This window comes from Neophocaena asiaeorientalis, unplaced genomic scaffold (genome assembly GCF_003031525.2).
Source record: "Neophocaena asiaeorientalis asiaeorientalis breed wild unplaced genomic scaffold, Neophocaena_asiaeorientalis_V1.1 scaffold174, whole genome shotgun sequence".
Lineage (NCBI taxonomy): Eukaryota > Metazoa > Chordata > Mammalia > Artiodactyla > Phocoenidae > Neophocaena > Neophocaena asiaeorientalis.
Genome location: NW_020174922.1, coordinates 4,792,700 through 4,813,037, shown reverse-complemented (window position 1 = coordinate 4,813,037; position 20,338 = coordinate 4,792,700). Strand labels below are relative to the sequence as shown.

Below are 20,338 nucleotides of genomic sequence, written 5' to 3'. Positions count from 1 at the left end.
ATACAGTGAATGTCTGCACACCTTCCCTTGACTTCTAGGGTTTCTATCAAAGACAAGCTGGATTTGCTGTATAATAAAAGCTTAATACCCTGTGGCACGTGAGCCCCTTTTATAGTTTTATATCACTACTCAGAAATAATGTACACAAATACTTATGTACTGATGTTTTTATTTAGCAGCATGTTAATATGACTTTGTTGGTTCATAAATCTAACTTAGTGTCAGTAAGGCAACATCCTCAACTAAGTGAAAAGGCTATGAGCCTACAGGCATTTCTGAAAGCTTTCCTTGCCTCTTTCTATCTAGCATACCAAAGAGTGGTTTCACCTCATCAGCACACGGCAGCTGCCCCTAGAATAAACCTCGTTAGAGTTTGAAATTAGTACTCTTCAGTACAACATTGCATATTCAGTTCCTAGCTTAGTGCCTAGTTCTAAATTATATTGTTTAAATATTGAATGCATAAATAAATGAAGATATGAGTATTTGTTAGATAAATATCGAAGGAACCAGCCAATTTATTAGTTCATACATTACTAAGTTCTTAGTCTTTTAAGATATCATTATGATATAATAAGTAGATGTATTTTATAAATCTAAATGAATTATTATAGGAACTATATTCCATGCAAATTTCTCAAGCCCTCAGATTTCCAAACCACAGCCCCAACAAATAACTCTGACCATACTCAGTGGTAAAAACACCTGTAATATATAGGTCAGTGGTAGTGTCATTTTTAATTATATTTTAAAACCTGATTTGGAGTTGCCACACAATTTTTTTTATTAGGATTTTGAAAAGTTAACTCAACTTTTACGAATGGATTGGATTTACAGTTGCCACAGAATTTTTTATCGGGGTCTTGAAAATTTAACTCAATTTTTAAGATTGGTCTTAGAAGTACTATTCAAATTTGTTTTAAAAGTAGTTTTAGTGCTCGCTTCGGCAGCACATATACTAAAATTGGAACGATACAGAGAAGATTAGCATGGCCCCTGCGCAAGGATGACACGCAAATTCGTGAAGCGTTCCATATTTTTATACCCCAATAAAGATGTTTAAAAAAAATAAAATAAAAATAAAAGTAGTTTTAGTAGACATCTTCTTTTAATGTTTTCTAGCCTTATATTTTAAAGATAGTTATTACTGTATAAATAGGGATAAATCCTACTCCTTAAAGCCTCAGGACTCAGTCAGGACTGAGTATTATTAAACTAGATCCTGCTGTATGCCACAAAAATAAGAGTGCCTGGTCTATAGAAAAACCAGCTGAAACTTCTTGTTGCTGACAGGGGTAGACGTATTTATCCCTATTCTTTCCATTAATTAAATATAAAAACCCTGAACACAATACAGGAGGTCCCTGACTTCCAATGGTTTGACAATGACTTTTCAACTTCACAATGGTGCAAAAACAATATGCACTCAGTAAAAACTGTACTTAGAATTTTGATCTTTTCCTGGGCTAGTGATATGCTGTGCAATACTCCTGCATGATGCTCAGCAGCTGCAGAGAGCCGCAGCTCCCAGCTAGCCATGAAATCATGAAAGTAAACAGCCATTTACAACTTACAACCATTCTGCACCCATACAACCATTTTGTTTTCCACTTGCAGTACACTAGTCAGTAAATTATATGAGATATTTAACCCTTTATTATAAAATAGGCTCTGTGTGAGATGATTTTGCTCAACTGTAGGCAGATGTAAGTGTTCTGACACATTCAAGGTAAGCTAGGCTGAGATATGATGTCAGGTAGGTTAGGTATATTAAATGTATTTTTAACTTACGATATTTTAAACTTATTATGGGTTTATTGGGACAGAACATCAGCAATAGCTGAGGAAGATCTGTACATAAAACAAATACAAGAAGACTCTGAAAGGCAAAGAAAAGAAGAAGAATAGGATGGGGACCTTAGGAGTAGAGGAACAGCACAAGAAGAACAACTCACAGTGATAAGTTCCCTGGCTTTCTTCTTTGCTCATAAATATCTGAAACTAAGTACTGGAGAAACTCATGACACAGAAATGCCAACAGACACAAACAAAATGTCTCAGGGAAAGTCTGCTCTCTCAAGCCAAAGAACCAGGAAAGGGACAGACTAACAGGACAGAAATTTTATTGACAATAACCACCCCTACTCTAGCCATATACCACTAGAGGAAGAAAAACAAAAAAACAGCCTTGGGCTTCCCTGGTGGCACAGTGGTTGAGAGTCCGCCTGCCGATGCAGGGGACACGGGTTCGTGACCCTGTCCGGGAGGATCCCACATGCCGTGGAGCACCTGGACCCGTGAGCCATAGCGGCTGGGCCTGTGTGTCTGGAGCTTGTGCTCCGCAATGGGAGAGGCCACAACAGTGAGAGGCCCGCGTACCACAAAAAAAAACAAACAAAAAAAAACAGCCTCGCTCTCTCTAACACTGAAGGCCAAGTGAGAAGCCTGGACTCCCATGCCCATCAGGTGGTAATGAGACACTCCTTCACACCTGCTTCAGTGTAATGTCAGCAGAGGTCAAGTTAGGAGCTAAGACTCCCACCTCTTCCAGGCAGTAATAATGTGACCCTCTCCCTCAGGCATGATGTCATCAGAGATCTGCTAAGTAAAAGATTTAAATAAGATCCAGAGTCTCAAAACATAATACTCCAATGTCCAAGGGACTACTGAAAATCACTTATCATACCAAGAACAAAGAAAATCTCAACTTGATTGAGAAACCATAACTAAGAAATGATACCACCAAGATAACACACAAGTCAGAATTACTTGATAAGGATTTTAGAGTAGCCATGATTAAAATGCTTCAATGAACGGTTATGAATGATCTTGAAAAAAACAGAAAGTCTCAGCAAATAAATAAGAGAAATAAAGAAGAATCAAGTGGGAATTTTAGAATTAAGTATCACAATAACACAAAAACAAAACAAAACAAAACAAAATAACTTCACTGCATGGGCTAAATAGCAGAGGTGATAGACAAAAGAGGAAAGAATCGGCGAACTTGAAGATAGAACAATAAAAATTACCCAATTTGAACAACAGAGATAAAATAGTCTGAAAAATAAAATGAACAAAGCCTCAGGGACCTGTAGGACAATACTAAAAGATCTAACATTTATGTCAATTGAGTCCCAGAGTAGAAGAAATAGAATGTGGGGCTAAAAGAAGTATTTGAAAAAATAATGACCAAAATTTCCCAAATTTGACAAAAGGCACATACCTAGAGATTCAAGGAACTTAGAGAATTCACAGAAGAGTAAACCCAAAGAAATTCATGCCAAGACATGTCAAAATGAAACTTTTAAAAAGTAAAGACACAGGAAAAATTCTTGAAAGCAGTTAGAGAGAATGATGTATTACTTTTAAGGGAGCAATGATTCAAATAACAGTGTATTTGTCATCAGAAACCACGGAGGCCAGAAAGAAGTGGTACATCCTTCAAATGCCAAAGAAAAAAACTGCCAACCTAGAATTCTCTATCCAGTGAAAATATCCTTTACAAATGAAGGTGAAGTGAAAACATTTTAGATAAAGGAAAAGTTAGAGAATTTGTTGCCTACCTTAAAAGAAGGTCTAAAAAGAAGCTCTTCAAACAGAAAGAAAATGATAAAAGAAGAAAACTTGGGAAAAGAAAAAATATATAATAGGTACCCTTCTTTTGAAGTTTTAAAATAATATTTGACAGCTGAAGCAAAAATTGTAACATCAACTAATAGGTTTCTCTATGTATTTAGAGACAAAAGTTAAGACAACATATTATAAAGGGAGGAAGGTAAAAGCACACAGATAGAAGTAAGGTTGCTACATTCCTGAAGTGGTAAAATGTTGACACCAATAAAGTATAATAAGTTATGTGTGTAAAATACTGAGAACAAACAAAAAAAAAAAAAAAAAAATTATTCAAAGAGATATAATCCAAAACCTTATAGATAAATAAAAACCAATTCTAAAAAAATGTTCAAGTAACACATAGGAAGGGAGGACAAGAGAAACAGAGGAAACAAACAGAAAATATAAATAATAACATAGTAGACTTAGCTGTAACATATCAATAATGCAAGGTATGTCAGCATGTAAAAATGTAAATTATTTCTATACACTAGCAATGTACAAGCAGAAACCAAAACTATAGTTTATAATATCATTTGTAATAGCTCCAAAAGTTAAATAGTTTTGTACAAATCTAACAACAGTATTAGACATACAGAATCTGCATGCTAAAACTACAAAACACTGATAAAAGAAAATCTCAACAAATTAAGTATTCATAGAATAGAGGACTCAATATGGTTAATATGTCAATTCTTGCCAAATTAATCTATAGATTTAGCACAATTCCAGTCAAAATTCCCACAAGATTTTGGTAGTTATAGCTATTTTTAAACCTATTTTTATAGATAAAACTTTTATGGAAAAGCAAAGCGATGAGAAAAGCTAAAACAATTTGAAAAACAATAAAGCTATTTGACTCACACTGAGTTCAAGACTTATTAGAGAGCTACAGAAATCAAGACAGTATGGGGTTCACAAAAGTTTAGGAATTCATATTAATGGAATAAAATAAAGAGTCTTGAAATAGACCGGCAGAAATATAGTCAGCTGATATTTGGCAGTTACAAAGGCAATTTATTGGAGAAGGAATAGTCTTCCCAAAACTGATGTTGATACAATTGGGCATATATCTTTGTAAAAAATGAACTTTAACCTATAACCCACACCTTATACAAAAATTAGCTTAAAAATGGATCATAGAGCTAAATATAAAACTCTTTAGAAGAAAACATAGGCTAAATACTTGTGATGTCAGGTCAGAAAAATAGTTATTAGGTATGACATCAAAGCCATAATCCATAAAAGAAAAATATTGGTAAGTTGGACTTTATCAAAATTAAAATTTTGTCATGCAAAAGACATTGTTCAGGGAATGAAAAGGCAATCTACAGACTGGGAGTAAATATTTTCAAATCATATATTTGATTAAGTTCTTGCATACAGAATATATAAAGAACAAGTATTGTTTAATTAGTTTAATAACCAATCAATCTTTTAAAAATGAGCTAAAGAGTTGAAGAGACACTCGTAAAAGAAGATATAAAGACAGCAAATAAGCACGTGAAAAGATCATTACCATGAGCCATTAGGGAAATGCAAATTAATATTACAATAGAATACCAATACACACTTACGGGAATGGTCTTAAAAAAAATGGCAACACCAAGTGCTGACAAGAATGTGGAGCAACTGGCTCATATGAATTCCTGGTAGGAATAAGAATGGTATAGCCACTCTGGAAAACAGTTTGACAGTTTCTTACAGGGTTATACATACGTTGGCCATACACACAGCAGTTCTACTCCTGGGTATCTACCTTAAAGAATTAAAAAGTTATGTTCACACAAAAATCTATGTATAGGACTTCCCTGGCAGTCCAGTGGTTAAGACTCCCTACTTCCAACACAGGGGCCGCAGGTTCAATCCCTGGTCGGGGAACTAGGATCTCCTGGGACACGTGGTCCAGCAAAAAAAAAAAAAAAATCTATGTATACCAAAAAACTATACATAGTTGCGAAAAACTAGAAAAGACCCAAAAATTCTTCAGGAGACAGACAAACAAACTGTGGTACATCTATACAATGGAATACCATCTAGCAGAAAAAGGAACGAACTGGACAAACCGACATGAATGAATCTCAAAGGCATTATGCCAAGTGAAAGAAGCCAGTCTCAAAAAGTTACAGCTTATATGATTCCATGCATATAACATTCTGAAAAAAGGCAAAGCTATAGGGAGGAAGAACAAATCAGTGGTTGCCAGGTTCTAGGGATGGTGGGAGGATGTGACTACAAGTGGGTAGGACAAGGACATTTTTTGAGATGATGGAACTAGTTTGTATCCTGATTGTGGTAATAGTTACTTGAATCTATTGTGCATGTTATAGATATATGTAATATATCTATAACACTATACGTGCTACAACTCAAAAAACTGTATGCTAAAATGTACTATATATAAATTTAAAAAATTCTGTCATCAGTAAACAAACTTCAATGAATAAAAAGACATGTTTCCTTTCTTATTGTTTCATCATGATATTTCTAGTCTAAGTTTTAACATTATATTTCATTAGAACGTTCCCAAGAAAACTCCCTGAGAGTAGGAAGTTTGTCTGATGTTCTCATTTCATTCACCTAGCAGAATGCCTGTCACACAGCAGTAACTCAAACACATTTCTTAACTGAATGAATGTTTTACAAAATAATCCACCCCCCAAAACATTATTATATGACTTAAAGTTTATATCAATTATTTAGCACTCTTCAAGGTTATCACCTCAAACTTCACTATTATTTAATAAATTAAAACTGATATGAAAAATAAATATTTTTCAAATGGCTATCACATTAATAAATTAAATGAATTTCAGGGGGAAAAAAATCCACACTTTTAATGACTCTTAGCATCTAATTTACAGCGCTACTTGTAACATATGCATACTGCTGGGTGAACAGACCAGGGTTCTAACAGTTCCCGAACTTCCTTAAAAAGGCTTTATTATTTTTTCTTTAGTTCTATTTCATTAATGAGCAAAATAAACCTCAAATAAACACCACTTACAACTAACCTCTGCTTGAATTTTTTTTGAATAGATTAGATCTTGCAACTAGTTAATTAGGTTTCACACCTATTTTGTCCAAAATTAACTTTTGTATTTGGAGACAAAAAGATCACTAAAGATTATCAGAGAAAGTACAAATACATGCTACACCACAGATAAACCCTATGAAAATATTATGTTAAGTGAAAGAAGCTAGTCACAAAGAACCACATATTATATGACTCCATTTATATGAAATGTCCAGAATAGGTAAATCTATACCCACAGAAAGCAGATTAGTGGTTAGCTAAGGGGTAGAGAGCAGTGGAAGAATTAATGGAGGTAACAGGTAAACTGTGTGGGGCTTTTTTTGGGGAGTAGGTAATGAAATTGTTCTAAAATTTATTGTGATGATGGGTGCACAACTCTTCGAATATTCTAAAAACCACTGACTTGTTCACTTTATATGGTGAACTACATGGCTTGTGAATTATATCTCAACAAAGTTATCAAAAATTATCAGGGAATATATTTGGGACAAATCTATAAAATCTATAAAAATTTTCAAGATAAGAAACTTTATTATCAGCATCAAACATTTAATACTAATAGAACGTAGTATACTTTGAGGTAATTGGAAGTATACATTTAAATGTATACTGATATGATCATTTCTTCAAAAGTTTATCATTGCATGGAAAAGGTGGTAATCTAAAGCTACATGTGTTATTATATAGTATGTAAAATAAGATTCTAATTTACAGCTATGAAAATTCAATAATATTTAATCACATTATGCCACATGATACTAAATTCTAGTAATCTAAAAGATATCCAGCCTTCAAAAAAATTCCATGGTCTGAGTGTAAAAAATTTAACTCTAAATGAAGAAATAGTTAAGCAGCAAGAGGCTAATTGTGCTGGTCTAACTCCTTTCTGTTAAAAAAAAAAAAAGTGTCCTTTCTTTGCCAAGCTGAATATAATACCTTGTGAATTATAAGATCAAGGAAGCAAACTGTATGTTTTCTAAAATATGAGTATCCTTCATCAAGTTTTATACTTAGGGCAGCTAAAAGACCTATGTGGAGGGATCAGCATTAAGCCCAAAGGACAGGCAGTGCACAGCAATAAAGAAAGCAATTCCCTCGTGTCTTTTGCAGGTCACCGCCAAGGACCATGTTAGCAGATCCATACCAGACCTTTAACAGGCAGTTCTGCTGCTACCAGTAATTAGCTTGGACAGCTCTAGCTCCAAGAGTAGCAGCAAGGCTACACCATAATGAGCTCAGCTGGGATTAGCAGGACAGGGCAGGGAACCAAGAGAGCTCAGGCATTCTGCATTGCGTATGTATCTAGGAGATCAAACAAGGATGCCTGGCTAGGTTATCCCCTCTCCACCTCATTCCAAAAATGAAGCACGGCAGTGTCTAAAATACAGGCTAATGAAGAGCGACACCTCCAACAGATGAGAGCCACATTAATTAACACAATCCCTAGATCATATTATACAGTTTCAGCTAGAGCTAGTAAATGTGCAACTTGTTATTGCATTATACATATATATATTTTAAAAGCTAATCTTTTTTTCTCACTTTTACAGGCAAACCAGATAATTTCATTTTCCAAGTTTTATAAGGAATTTCTCTCATGGCCTTTCAGACACAAAGAATTTCTCTCAAATGTTTATCTAAGTAGACATTGTTAAAAAAAGAAACTCACTTTTGAATCATTAGCTCCTGGTTCTCCCTTTTGAAATAAGCCAGTTCATTCCATACAGCATCAGAATCTTCTTGTCGAAGTTTTTGGGGATCTGCTCTCTTTATTTTCCTGATTTCCATCCTATTTTTAAAATGAAATTGCTTTCTTACTTAACATGTTCAAAGTGTAATAAAAATTCATTTATACATTCCCTAAAATTTAAAAATATCTATTGACCAAATTTCTAAATCAAGTTCACTATGCAATGAATTTCCTAAAACCTAAGTATGTAGAAATCAAAATCCTAGATCATGATTTCCTAAAAAGCTAAACTGCTGCTATGGAAAGCAAACTTGTAAGCAAACACGTGATAGTCTCAGGTCTATTTCTCTCATTCATTCTACTAGTAATAAAACATACATTGCAGAAATGTCACAGTTTCAAAAAAGGACTATAAGCAATCAACACATCTAGAATTTGCTGTCAACCAATCTGAATGTGGTTTATGTGCTCTATCTTAAAACAAGCAGTTATCAGTGAATATTGAATATCAGATAGTTAGCAAGTAGTCTTCAAACTTCCAGTGACTACTAAAAAGTGAGGTAAGCAGAGGCTAAATCCAGGACAAATAGATTTATCATTGCTTTACTGAAAAGCAATATGAAACACTTTCTGTTCTTCAAAGGAAAAATCAGATGTGACAATTACCTATAAAACATGCCAAATGCCCTTTACGTTTTCATTTTCTGTACATAAAACAAACTGTCCATTTTTCTTTTGTAAAAGTGCAGTACTGGCTAATTTAGAAACTATTTCTCTGTAGAACAGACCAATGTGTATCATCAACATTGCCCTAAAGGATCCATCTCAAAAGATACGAGGGTAGTAGATTTTCTGTACTCATTCAGTCCTTTGCCCTCTGTTGATACTGTTAACAGGGGAGCCATTTATGACTAACCAAGATCTGAACACCTGTTCAGAGCAATTGAACTGAGACTGCCAATTCATTCAGATAAGCTGCAGAACAAACTGATGGATAGAAAAGATTTTCAAATTGCATATCAGGTTGAAGTAGTTTTAAGATAGTTAACTATATATGTGAATTTCCTATTTCTCATGTCTTTCAAATAAAACTTAAATACTTTTTGAGTTATATATATTGTAACACCAGTATTTTATTTAAAGTAGTTTTTCAATCATATGGATGTGAACTATTTTTGTTTTGTTATATACTTTTGTTAAGTTACTCTATATATATTAAAAATATATACAATCATTCATAATCACCTATGCTAATTATTTCTGCAAATGATAGGAAAATCTATAGTTATTGCTAACATATTTCTATTTTCACTTATTATATTCTCTATTTTAAAATCCTCAATAAAGATCTGACTACCAAATAATTTCTTTAAAATCAAACAAAAGCCATTAAATCACCTATATGATGCTACTCCGTTCCATTTAATATTTAGGGAAATGGCTTTATGAGCTATGTAACTCACATGCCACTGCCTTCTTCCCACTGTTTTAATTGCTCTTTTACTGCTCTGTAGTTGGTCTGTAACATCTGTAGCCTTTCCTTGTGTTTTTCATGGGCATCTCTTAGCTCATCATTTTCTTGGCTCTGTAAAACACAAAAAAGCCAAGTATACAAGTCTGAACAAAGTATTAGTATAATGTTACAAATAAAAGGTTACCAATCTAAGTATGAAATTTGAAAGAAAATAGTATGTAAATATGAATTAATTTGTAATACTTACTTAAGCAGAAGAAAAAGAAGAATTCCTAAAGTCACAGAACAGGTTTGCTTGATAAATTTGAGGCACTCATGGCATTTTAAAAAATCACTTAAGTAATCTCAAAATTTTGGAATCAAATTCGTTTCATTCCTTTCCCTTTTGATAATTAGTATATATACATGTATTTATGAACCAATCTTACATATTAAATTTTTTTTTCTTTTCCAGGATTTGTCCACACATAATGCATCACTATTTTGTTAGTTATAAGTTGTAAGGGCACATATAGTTATAAGTGCACATATAATTAGTGTAAGGACACTAATCATAGTAAGACCATAATCTTAAGAACACTATTTAAATTAATTCAATTTATTTTACTATAGAATATGGAAAAGAACACAGAAATCTATATTATGACAATTAAACTAAATAAACTAACATATAGGTAAAGCCCCTGGCACTGTGCTTGCCCAATAGAGGCTCAAAGCGAAAGTGAGCTTTTTACTCTGTCCACTTCCCAAGTATTAACAGTGATGCCCTTATCATTTAGAAGCCAAATGCACTGTTTCATTGACTATCTGTCTCTCATCCCAACAGTGAGTTAATACCTTATAGAGTCTGCATTATTTTACTGCAATTTTACCTGTCTCAACAGTATTTATATGTTGCCATTATACTTTGAATATATATCTAGTAGGAGAACTTCAATAATTCTCTTAAGTAGTTATTAGGACGTATTTGAGCCCTGTGTGTACCGAGTGGTATGTATGCCATATGGAAATGGAAGTGCTTGATGAAAAAGCATGAAAACGGCATCACTGACGGGGAAACTAGAATAAATGTTATTCTAAAGAGTTTTAGAAGATATAAATCACAGCCACTGCATAATTACTTGATAAAAAGTAGCATGGTTTAATACTATGGTTAAAAATTCAGGATACAGAATTCAATTTTGTTCGTTTCAATTGGAGAACCATATATTAATAACCTATTATATGCAGGGTGTTAAGTGCTGATAAGAGTTCAACTCCTGCTGCTCAAACTTACTAAATTTTACCTTGACATAGCTGCTTAAATTCAACGTGTCTCAATTTCTCCATCTTCAAAATGAAGCTATTTATGGACTTTCCTGGTGGCACAGTGGTTACGAATCTGCCTGCCAATGCAGGAGACATGGGTTCGACCCCTGGTCCGGGAAGATCCCACATGCCGCGGAGCAACTAAGCCCATGTGCCACAACTACTAAGCCTGCATTCTAGAATCAGCAAGCCAAAAATATCCCATGGACAGTCACGGAACTAGGTCGATTTATTAGATCATTCAATAAAATATTTACAGAGTAACTTCTATGTATTTTGTAATTAAACTAGCTAAACTAGAGGCTCTAACTTCTGTGTACAAACAAGTCTCAATGACTAAAATATTAGAAAATAGTAAAGTTGCATCAACTGACTTTTCTCAATGATGTTTGTAATTCTACTTCTGAGTTGATAAGAACAGAAATGATTCTTGATCAAATCATCGTTTGCTCAAAGGTTTCTTGACAGTCATAAAGCAAACTAAGAACATGTACACTATTAATAAAACAGTGGCTCAATCTTCAGAGTATGATAGCAAGGTTTCTTAAGTTAAGAAAAAAACATTTATAGAATACCAAGGATTCCATGGATGTTTAGTTTCAGCAGAATGTATAAACTTCATGAATATTAGAGCATTAAAAAATAAAAGACATATAAACTATATTCAAAGGACATATTAATGTTATTAAATGGCATAGAAAAGTACTAAAAGAATTAAGTTGCCAAATGCATGAAAGTCAGTAAAGCAGAGATTCATGGCACTAGTAATCACAAGGACAGTAAGAATTTCATAAAGCTCTGATGCACTGGTTTCCAAATTAAATTTTATAATTCACTACACCCATGAATTCAGGATTTGGAATTGGGTGAGATTTTTATAATAAGAACTTTCATCTCTTCTATTACTATTGACTCTACAATTACAACATTGGTTGCCCATCTTGAAAACAGGTACAACTAGCCACAGAAGAGAGCTTAGTAAGACAATATGTTAATGTTTATACAATTATGTTTTATTATAATATATAGTATTAGAATAATATGCATGAAGAGCATGTCAATGTATCAAAATTTATATACATATGTACCATAGGCTCCTGAAATTTCTTTGTTCCTCCCTCCCTCCCTTCAATCCACCTTGGTGATCAACTTGGGACCCTAAAGCTACCTACCATGCCATGATCATGCCTTTTGTCTTTAGTTTAGTGTTTCCAACAGTATCTTCCATGGAGCAACAGTCTTTTGGGAAATATTAATAGGTATAATCAAGTAAATCTGATAAATAATGTATCTCTACCTTCCTATAGATTCACAATGCACATTGGTATGTTAAAGGATCACAAAAATAGAAAAACGTTAATCCATTGCTCACATATTTAAGCAAGGAACATTTTGTCTGCCATGTTCCCATTAGGTTCTTGAAGAGCAGTATACAAAAGAATACCAACATGGGAAAGACCATGACAAAAATTCAACGTGTATTAGTGGGGAATGGTCTTCAAAAGGAGCTCCATGATCCCAATGTATTTTAAAAACCATAAGAGACTGTTATGTGTTGAAATGAATCTCTCCCTAAAAGATATGTTGGAGTGCTAACCCCATTATCTCAGGATGTGACTTTGTTTGGAGACAGGATCTTTATAGAGATAAACAAGTTAAAATGAGATAGGGTGGGTCCTAATCCAATATGATTGGTCTTCATAAAAAGGAGAAATTTAGACACAGAGAGAGGCTTGAATAGAGGGAAGGTGATGTGAAGACACAAGGAGAAGGCCATCTATAAGCCAGGGAACACCTGAGACTACCAGTAGCTAGGAGAGATGAATGGAACAGACTTTCCCACACAGACTTCAGAAGGAACTAACCCTGTTGACACCTTGATTTTGGACTTTTCTAGCATCCAGAACTTTGAGACAATACATTTCTGTTCTTTTAAAGCTAGTCAGTTTATGGTAGTTTGTCACAGCAGCCCTAGGAAACTAACACAAACACACCACTAATTCCTATCTTACCTTATACTCACATATGCTTGAGTAATAGCAATAGCATTAATACTATAGCCTAATAATCAAGAAGATAGAAACAGGTCTTCTGTCTTCACTAAATATGAGTTACATTTACTATAGTCAGGTTGTAAATTTAAAAATGCCCTGGGCCCAACTACTCTCCTTGGAGTTGCTTTAATATACATGTTTTGTTTACCCATTCCTTTTGTTAAATGCTACTGATTATAGTGCCTTTTTCATTCAGCTATTTTGCTCCTTTAAAATAAGAAATCCTTTCCTACCAAATGCTAAAATGCAAAGAAAAAAATTTGCTCCCATTTTTCCCTTATCTTGCAAATCTATGAAAGAAAACAATCATTTGAAATTCACAATTATCATCAATTAACTTGAAAGAATACAGAAAAAATATAAATGAAAAAGAAATTGTGTGAAAAATAATTTTACTCTAAAAATAAACTTGAGGCCTCATCCAAGAGAGCAGTTATTAGAAAAAAGGAATGAGGAAGTAAATTAGTATAATGTTTCTGAGACTCTCTGAAACAAGAAATTTAAGAAGTGGAAGAGAATAGATCTAAAAATGTCTGAATTGCTCTACTCCTTCCTGCCAAAAACAAGGAACTAAAAAAGACTCACAGACTTTTGGGGGCAAATGAGTGGAGTTGCTCTACTACTGAATGGGATATGTGATGGTTAATTTTTTATGTTAATTTGACTGCCCAGGTATTTGGTTAATGGCTGTTCCTGGGTGTATCTGTGAGGGTGTTTCTGTATGAAATTAACATTTGAATCAATACACTAAATAAAGCAGATTGCCCTCCCCAATCTGATGGGCTTCATCCAATCCACTGAAGGCCTGAACAGAATAAAAGGCTGAATAAGAAAGAATTCTTTCTTCCTGAGTGTCTTTGAGCTGGGACACTGGTCTCCTGCTTTCAGACTCAGACTGGGACTGGAACTTACATCATTAGCTCTCCTGGTTCTCAGGCCTTTGGACTCAGGCTGGAACTATAACATTAGCTCTCCTATTTGACGACTACAGATCTTGGACATCTCAGACTCCATAATCATGTGATCATATAAGCCAATTCTCCTTAGAGTAAATCAATCAATCTCTCTCTCTCTCTCTCTCTCTCTCTCTCTCTCTCTCTATATATATATATATATATATATATATATATACACACACACACACACACATACATATATGTATTTCAGAATAATGATATCTCATTAGGGAAGACTAAAGGATTATATCTTATTGTTTCTATTTCTCCAGAGAACCCAGATTAATAGAGGACAGAAGTAGAAGCCTTAGTATGTAAATTTCAAGAATTATGCAAAAGAAGGATGATGGTGTCCTAAACATGCCCATAATATCCTGTTTGTACCTCCACGTTCACACCAATACACTAGATTCTAACTATTTACTCAGCGTCATTTTTTTTCTCCTGTTATACAAGTGACTAGCACAATGCTTGGCTAATTGCATTAGCCAATAAGTTACAAATGAGTAAACGAACGAGCAAATAACTACAGGTGTATAAATTTCAAGTAGGCTAAATGTTAGCAAGCTGAGGTCATCTGATCATTTTATTTTTGGGAGAAACAATAGATGATAATTTTCCTTTGTTTAGAACTAATAGTTTAAATCTGAATAAATATAAATTAAAACAATGTTTAGTGAAAAGGCAGAAAAAAACTTCCAAATGTAGCTTACGGTTAACTATATCTCTAATCTATATTTTGCTCTAGAGTACAAAACATTTTCCTCCTAAGAATAATCTATCTGACAAAGAATCTAAGTTTTAAATATTTGGATTCTAATCATCTGTAAATTGGGCTTGTCACAGAATATTATAAAACTATTTGAGATTCAGTTAAATGGCTAAATCTCAAATAGTGTTGGCCTTCCGGTAGTTGTGAATGAAGAATGACAAGTTTAGCCATATTAAATTCACAGAAAAAATTAAAGCTCTCAATATAGTCACATAAAATTGTTTCAATACACATAACCAACTTCTTCTGAGAAAGATAATTCACAAAGTATGAGTTGGAAAGTATAAACTCTTAAAGATAGAACAATAAATGCATATGCTTCTTAAAGACTGGAAGAACACAGATTCAAATGTCATGCATTCTGAGACAAATTCAGTTGAAATGGAAAAAATAATACATATTTATTTGCCACTTTGTATAATTTTTCTGTAAAGGACAATTTTAAGTGGCCTGAACTAGGTTAGCATAGTTGTTAACTAACATTTCTTTGTGTATGTTTATCATATATAAAGAACCACAGGAAATTTCCCTTTCCATTTGCTGTAGTTGTATTTTTTGGTCTCTGAGAAACTATAAGAAATTTATTCCCAATACAGAGTCAAAATATTCCCTAATAATTTTAAAATAGTGAATAAACATTTAGTTTTTAAAGTAGCAAAATTTTTTATTACTTTACGATCCTCAGAAATCTTAAGAACTAGACTAACCAATTTACATATTTTTTAAAAAGTAATTAAATTCAGGAAAGATAAATGATAAGCAGTAATTTGTGAAATGAATGTTTACTTTGGTATATCCTTACCTATGCAAGGTTATTACTAAAGAAAGGATTTAATGTTCACCTTTAGCTGTAGTACCTTCTCTAAGTTTTCAATCTTTCTTTCAGCATTTCTCAGCTTCTTTAGCTCCTCTGAGTCTAAGAAAGGGCTCTTTGGGGACAAAGACCTTGAGCGTTTCACAGGTGGTTCCTCGAGAATAAAACAAGGACATGGTTGAACTAGTTGGAACACTGGATTATGAAAGACATGCAAAATTAAAGAACAAGTAATTTTGAATACTAATAATGAATTATAAAAAGAAAAAATCTTGCATGGAATACCAGAGAAATAACAAGCAGAATTACCACAGTGCTACCGCTAAAGGTTTCTCTGTGACTCATTAATGAGAATATTCATTTACATTTACATTGTTTCTTTCAGAATAATGATGTCCCATTAGGGAAGACTAAAGGGTTATGGACTCAGAAATGCAAGAAACCTCATTACAAAGGAGGGGATGGAGGCTGGTCTAATTGCTCTATAAGGGTCCAAGGTTACACTTGATAGGACAACCAGAAACAAGAGGGAAAGGATTTTTTTCCCTTTGAAATAGTTTAACACACTGTGAAGTTGAAGGAACAATATGCTTGAGGAATATAAATACAACAGACAGTAGATCTTATACCATAATGACCATATGGTCATTAACTATAATGTGGCTAACTAGAGACAAGAATGTGTGTTTATATTATGTACAGCTTCATATACCAATCTGGAGAAGGAATATGTGAAAGCAACTATTAAGCTGGGCAACATATTGTTCATACTTACTGCATGTCCTTATGAAAAAGAAAGAAAATTCTTTCAAAATATCACTCTCATTTTCTTGACTTTTGTTAAACGCAATGAAACAACAAAGCAGTACATTTTTAAAGCTCAACAATACAGCACACAACCAAATTAGGTCCTATAAGGTCTCTCAATTTTAGGAGTATTTTCTTTCATTTAAATAGAGTTCAATGCTGTGAAACTACTCCAAAATGGCAAGAAACATATAACGGAGTTATGTTTAAATACATACATACATACATAAATAAAGCTAGTTCTGAAAATTACTAATAATATTAGGGGGAGTAAATAAGAATGCCACAGAAACATATGTCTCATTTTAAATACTTCCTTTATTAAGACATTTGTCCTACTCATAGGAAAACATGAAAAGAATGAGAATTGAAAACATGATTCTACTTTTAAAAATATTTTCTACTGCTGAAGTAACAAGTGTGAGAAACATACCTCTAAGACTCCTTACTTTTAGGAAAAGCTTAATTCAATTTATATAGAAATAATATATTTACAATGTGATATTCTGAAATGTTTATATTAATGTTCATAGAATCTTTTGCAATATAATAAGAATATGCAATAAATACTACAAAAAGGAAAAGCTGAGACATTAATAAATAAGAATCATGCCACAAAAAATTTGCTTATTATTCTCCACTGTTACACCTTTAAATCTGAAAATATGTAACTGTACATATTAACGTTAAATTCCATTTTATAGTTTATATTCCACATGGGCAGTATTTTAAATATCACAGCTCAATGAAATAGAAACATTAAGATATATTTTTCTTCTAATTAAAATTAGAAAATTGAATTAAGGACTAATACCACATTAAAATTTCTACTTAATTTATCTATAGATTAGATAGATGAGGGATACTTATCAAAACTTTTTAATATAAGAATAATTTACGCAAAAGAGGTATATCATTATTAATATATTTAATTAATTAAATAAGGAACATATTATTCAGTTCAAAAAGGGAAAACTTGCTACTCCCAGCCATGATTTTATAAAACATTTGACACAGAATATTTTTTAAAAGCTTCCAGAAATATAAGCAGAGAAGTAAATGCTGCTGTTTGTTTTTAACTTCATCACTTGCCTTGCCAACGTCATCCTGACAAATTCACAAAATGACAAATGCCCCTACCTTATGTTTCCTTTCAGTACTTGTCAAGATGCTCTTCTCTGAGGAACCCTTGCTGGTAGATCTGTTCTCTGATAGTTTTTCATTTGCTATTTTCAGTTTCTCCTGTAAATACTCAATTTCAGACTCCTGTGAGACCATTAAGGTTTCTAAGCTCGATAAAGATGGCTGTTGAGAAACCTATTTTAAAAAGTATGTTTGTGTCTTACATTATTTACACATTCATGCAAATATTTATATATGTTACTACATTATATAAATCATAAGTATTCCAAGAAAGAACACTTCATTTCAAAAATAAACCGTAAACCTGAATTAGCTAAGCTTCTATCATCCTTATAGAACGGCATTTTCAATAAAATAACCAAGAGTCTGTGTAAATATTTTCATAAGTAATACTGTCATACAGATTTTCAGGAGAAAAAATTTAAAGTTGTGCATGATATACACAACTCATCTATAAAATTATTTCAAATTAATGATTATACACATAGGTATTTCCTCAGTAAATGCTTAATGCAATACCACTGAATATAAACCTGAGAAAAGGAAACCAACAGCACTATACATCTAATTAGCTTCTAATATATTATAATTTAGTAATAACTCAAAGAACTCTGATACTTTTTAAAGTCAGCAGAGTTCACAGTATTCTCCTTTGAAATTTATTCCCATGCCAGATAAACTGTTAATGAGTAAGCACCACATTTTAACAACAGAAATCACAGGAAAATTAAGCTTGTAAGAAACCTATTCATGAAAACTAGCATTCAACAAAATTGTACCACCATCTTAACTGAATATACTTGAGACCATTAAAATCCATGCATATACACTATTTCAAATTAACCACTCCATTTACAAAAAACAAAAACACTAGATCATAGTGAAACCAAGTTTCTGTTGATTTCCAGGAAAGAAAAGTCAGATCTTATGATTCTAATATCATCAACATGGATCCAGTAGCCCTGAAAATAGTTTCATTTAAAATGTGGAGAGCCCCATCCTTCCTAAATGATATTCCTAAGGATTATAAGAAAAATATGTATGTTTAACTTTTCTGAACTAACAATGAGAAATATTACCTTTTCTTGGTTTTGACTACTTTTTTCTTTTTTTAGGGGATAGGCAAATTTTTTACTAATCCTAACCTGTAATTTCTATAAAGAGAAGGATCATCTCATTATACTATCATCATACTATTACAGTATACTATCATCATACTATTACACTTTCCTCATATATAAGTCACCTGATTTGTTTCCCAATCTTTATTCTATCACAACACTAAATATTTTCCTCAGAATGTTGTTTATATTGTACTGTTACCACACTTACAATATTAAATACTGACTCTATTAGCTTGCATTGAACATCAAATTAAAATACCTTAAGCACTTTTCTTCCAAACTCTAAAGGAGTCTGACCTATTCTTTTCTCCTCCTTTAACCACTGTATGGCTTTTATTTATTCTTTCCTCCTCTTTTGTAAACAGATTTATGATGCTTATAAATTTTTCCTTTGGGCTGCCAATCTGAACAATTTACAAAGGCTACCTATTCTTGTTCTGGTTTTGTTATATAAAATTACAATGAATATATTAATATCATATCATTTACCAAAGAAATTTTAAATAAATTGTTCAAAATCAAACAAAAATTTAGAAAAAAAATGGAAAAACATAATTTTAGCTTATTGGTATATCCAATAAGCAATCCTCTGCTCTTTAATAAATGAGTTTTCCAAGTCATCATTGGGTTATAATGCAACAGATAAGAATATAAAAACATGAATATTTGGTCAAGAAGCTGCAATTCTATATCATTAAAATATTTATGAAGATATTAAAAAGCCTCCAACAGTGGACATTGCTACTATAATAATAAAAGATTTCTTATTTAGGCAGAATTCCTTTAAAATTCGTCAGTAAACAATAACAGAACTTCAAAATTAAAATACTATTTAAGTAGTGATTAACTCCAGCTCACATAGGAGCCATAATGTAAATAAATAAGTAAAATGAGTTATGTGTAAATTATAGCTTTAAAATTCATTCGACAGAGACACTTTGTATATATATTGAACATATACATATATACTTTACTTCCACAAGGTAACTTATGCACTCTCTCAGTTTTTCAAAAATGGAGTCTTCTTTCTCTCTCTCTCTCTCGTCTTTTATCACTTTTGCTAGAGATACATGCACATGAAGTATTTCACATTTCTCTTAATATAACCACTTTTAAAAGTATAAGTAAAATGAAACATCAAATCGCAGTCACCCTCATTTTGAGGGAATAAGGAGGATATTTGTGGTAGTAGCTATTCAGCTCCAGCCAGCTGTTTTCCCAGAGGAATGTGGCCCACTACTGCCAGATCTACTGATTTTTCAAAAGAATGGAGGAATTCAAATTTCTAAGAGAAATCTAATTTTACAATATTGGCCAGACTCAGTTTATGACTCTTGTATCTTGAGAACGTGGCGGTGGGAGTACAGACTGCTACAAATTTCCTAGGGAAATTCTGAAATATGAATCAAGGAACATAATGTACCAAGCCTTGGACGTTGTTCTAATCATGCTGAGGGTTGACACAGAAAGATATCCATGATAAACTGTTAAGTGAGAAAGGCACAGGTTACAGAAGAATACAGCATACTGTATAGACATAAATTTCA

General features: G+C 32.8%; 1 protein-coding gene and 1 non-coding gene across 4 annotated transcripts in view; one reads left to right on the top strand and one right to left on the bottom strand.

Moving 5' to 3' along the window:
* Positions 1 to 20,338, bottom strand: part of CNTLN (centlein) — a 323,167-nt gene that overhangs the window by 125,137 nt on the left and 177,692 nt on the right. For 2 of the 3 annotated variants that reach the window (XM_024760487.1, XM_024760488.1), the window contains exons 9-12: positions 17,665 to 17,841; positions 15,746 to 15,871; positions 9,803 to 9,924; positions 8,319 to 8,438 (exon numbers count right to left, since the gene is read on the bottom strand). In XM_024760487.1, the coding sequence (XP_024616255.1) occupies positions 8,319 to 8,438; positions 9,803 to 9,924; positions 15,746 to 15,871; positions 17,665 to 17,841 (545 nt within the window). The remainder of the gene's footprint in view (positions 1 to 8,318; positions 8,439 to 9,802; positions 9,925 to 15,745; positions 15,872 to 17,664; positions 17,842 to 20,338) is intronic. The other variant, XM_024760489.1, reaches the window with a different exon arrangement.
* On the top strand, positions 935 to 1,041 carry LOC112410098 (U6 spliceosomal RNA). The gene has a single exon (XR_003005329.1). It is a non-coding gene; the product is annotated as a U6 spliceosomal RNA (small nuclear RNA).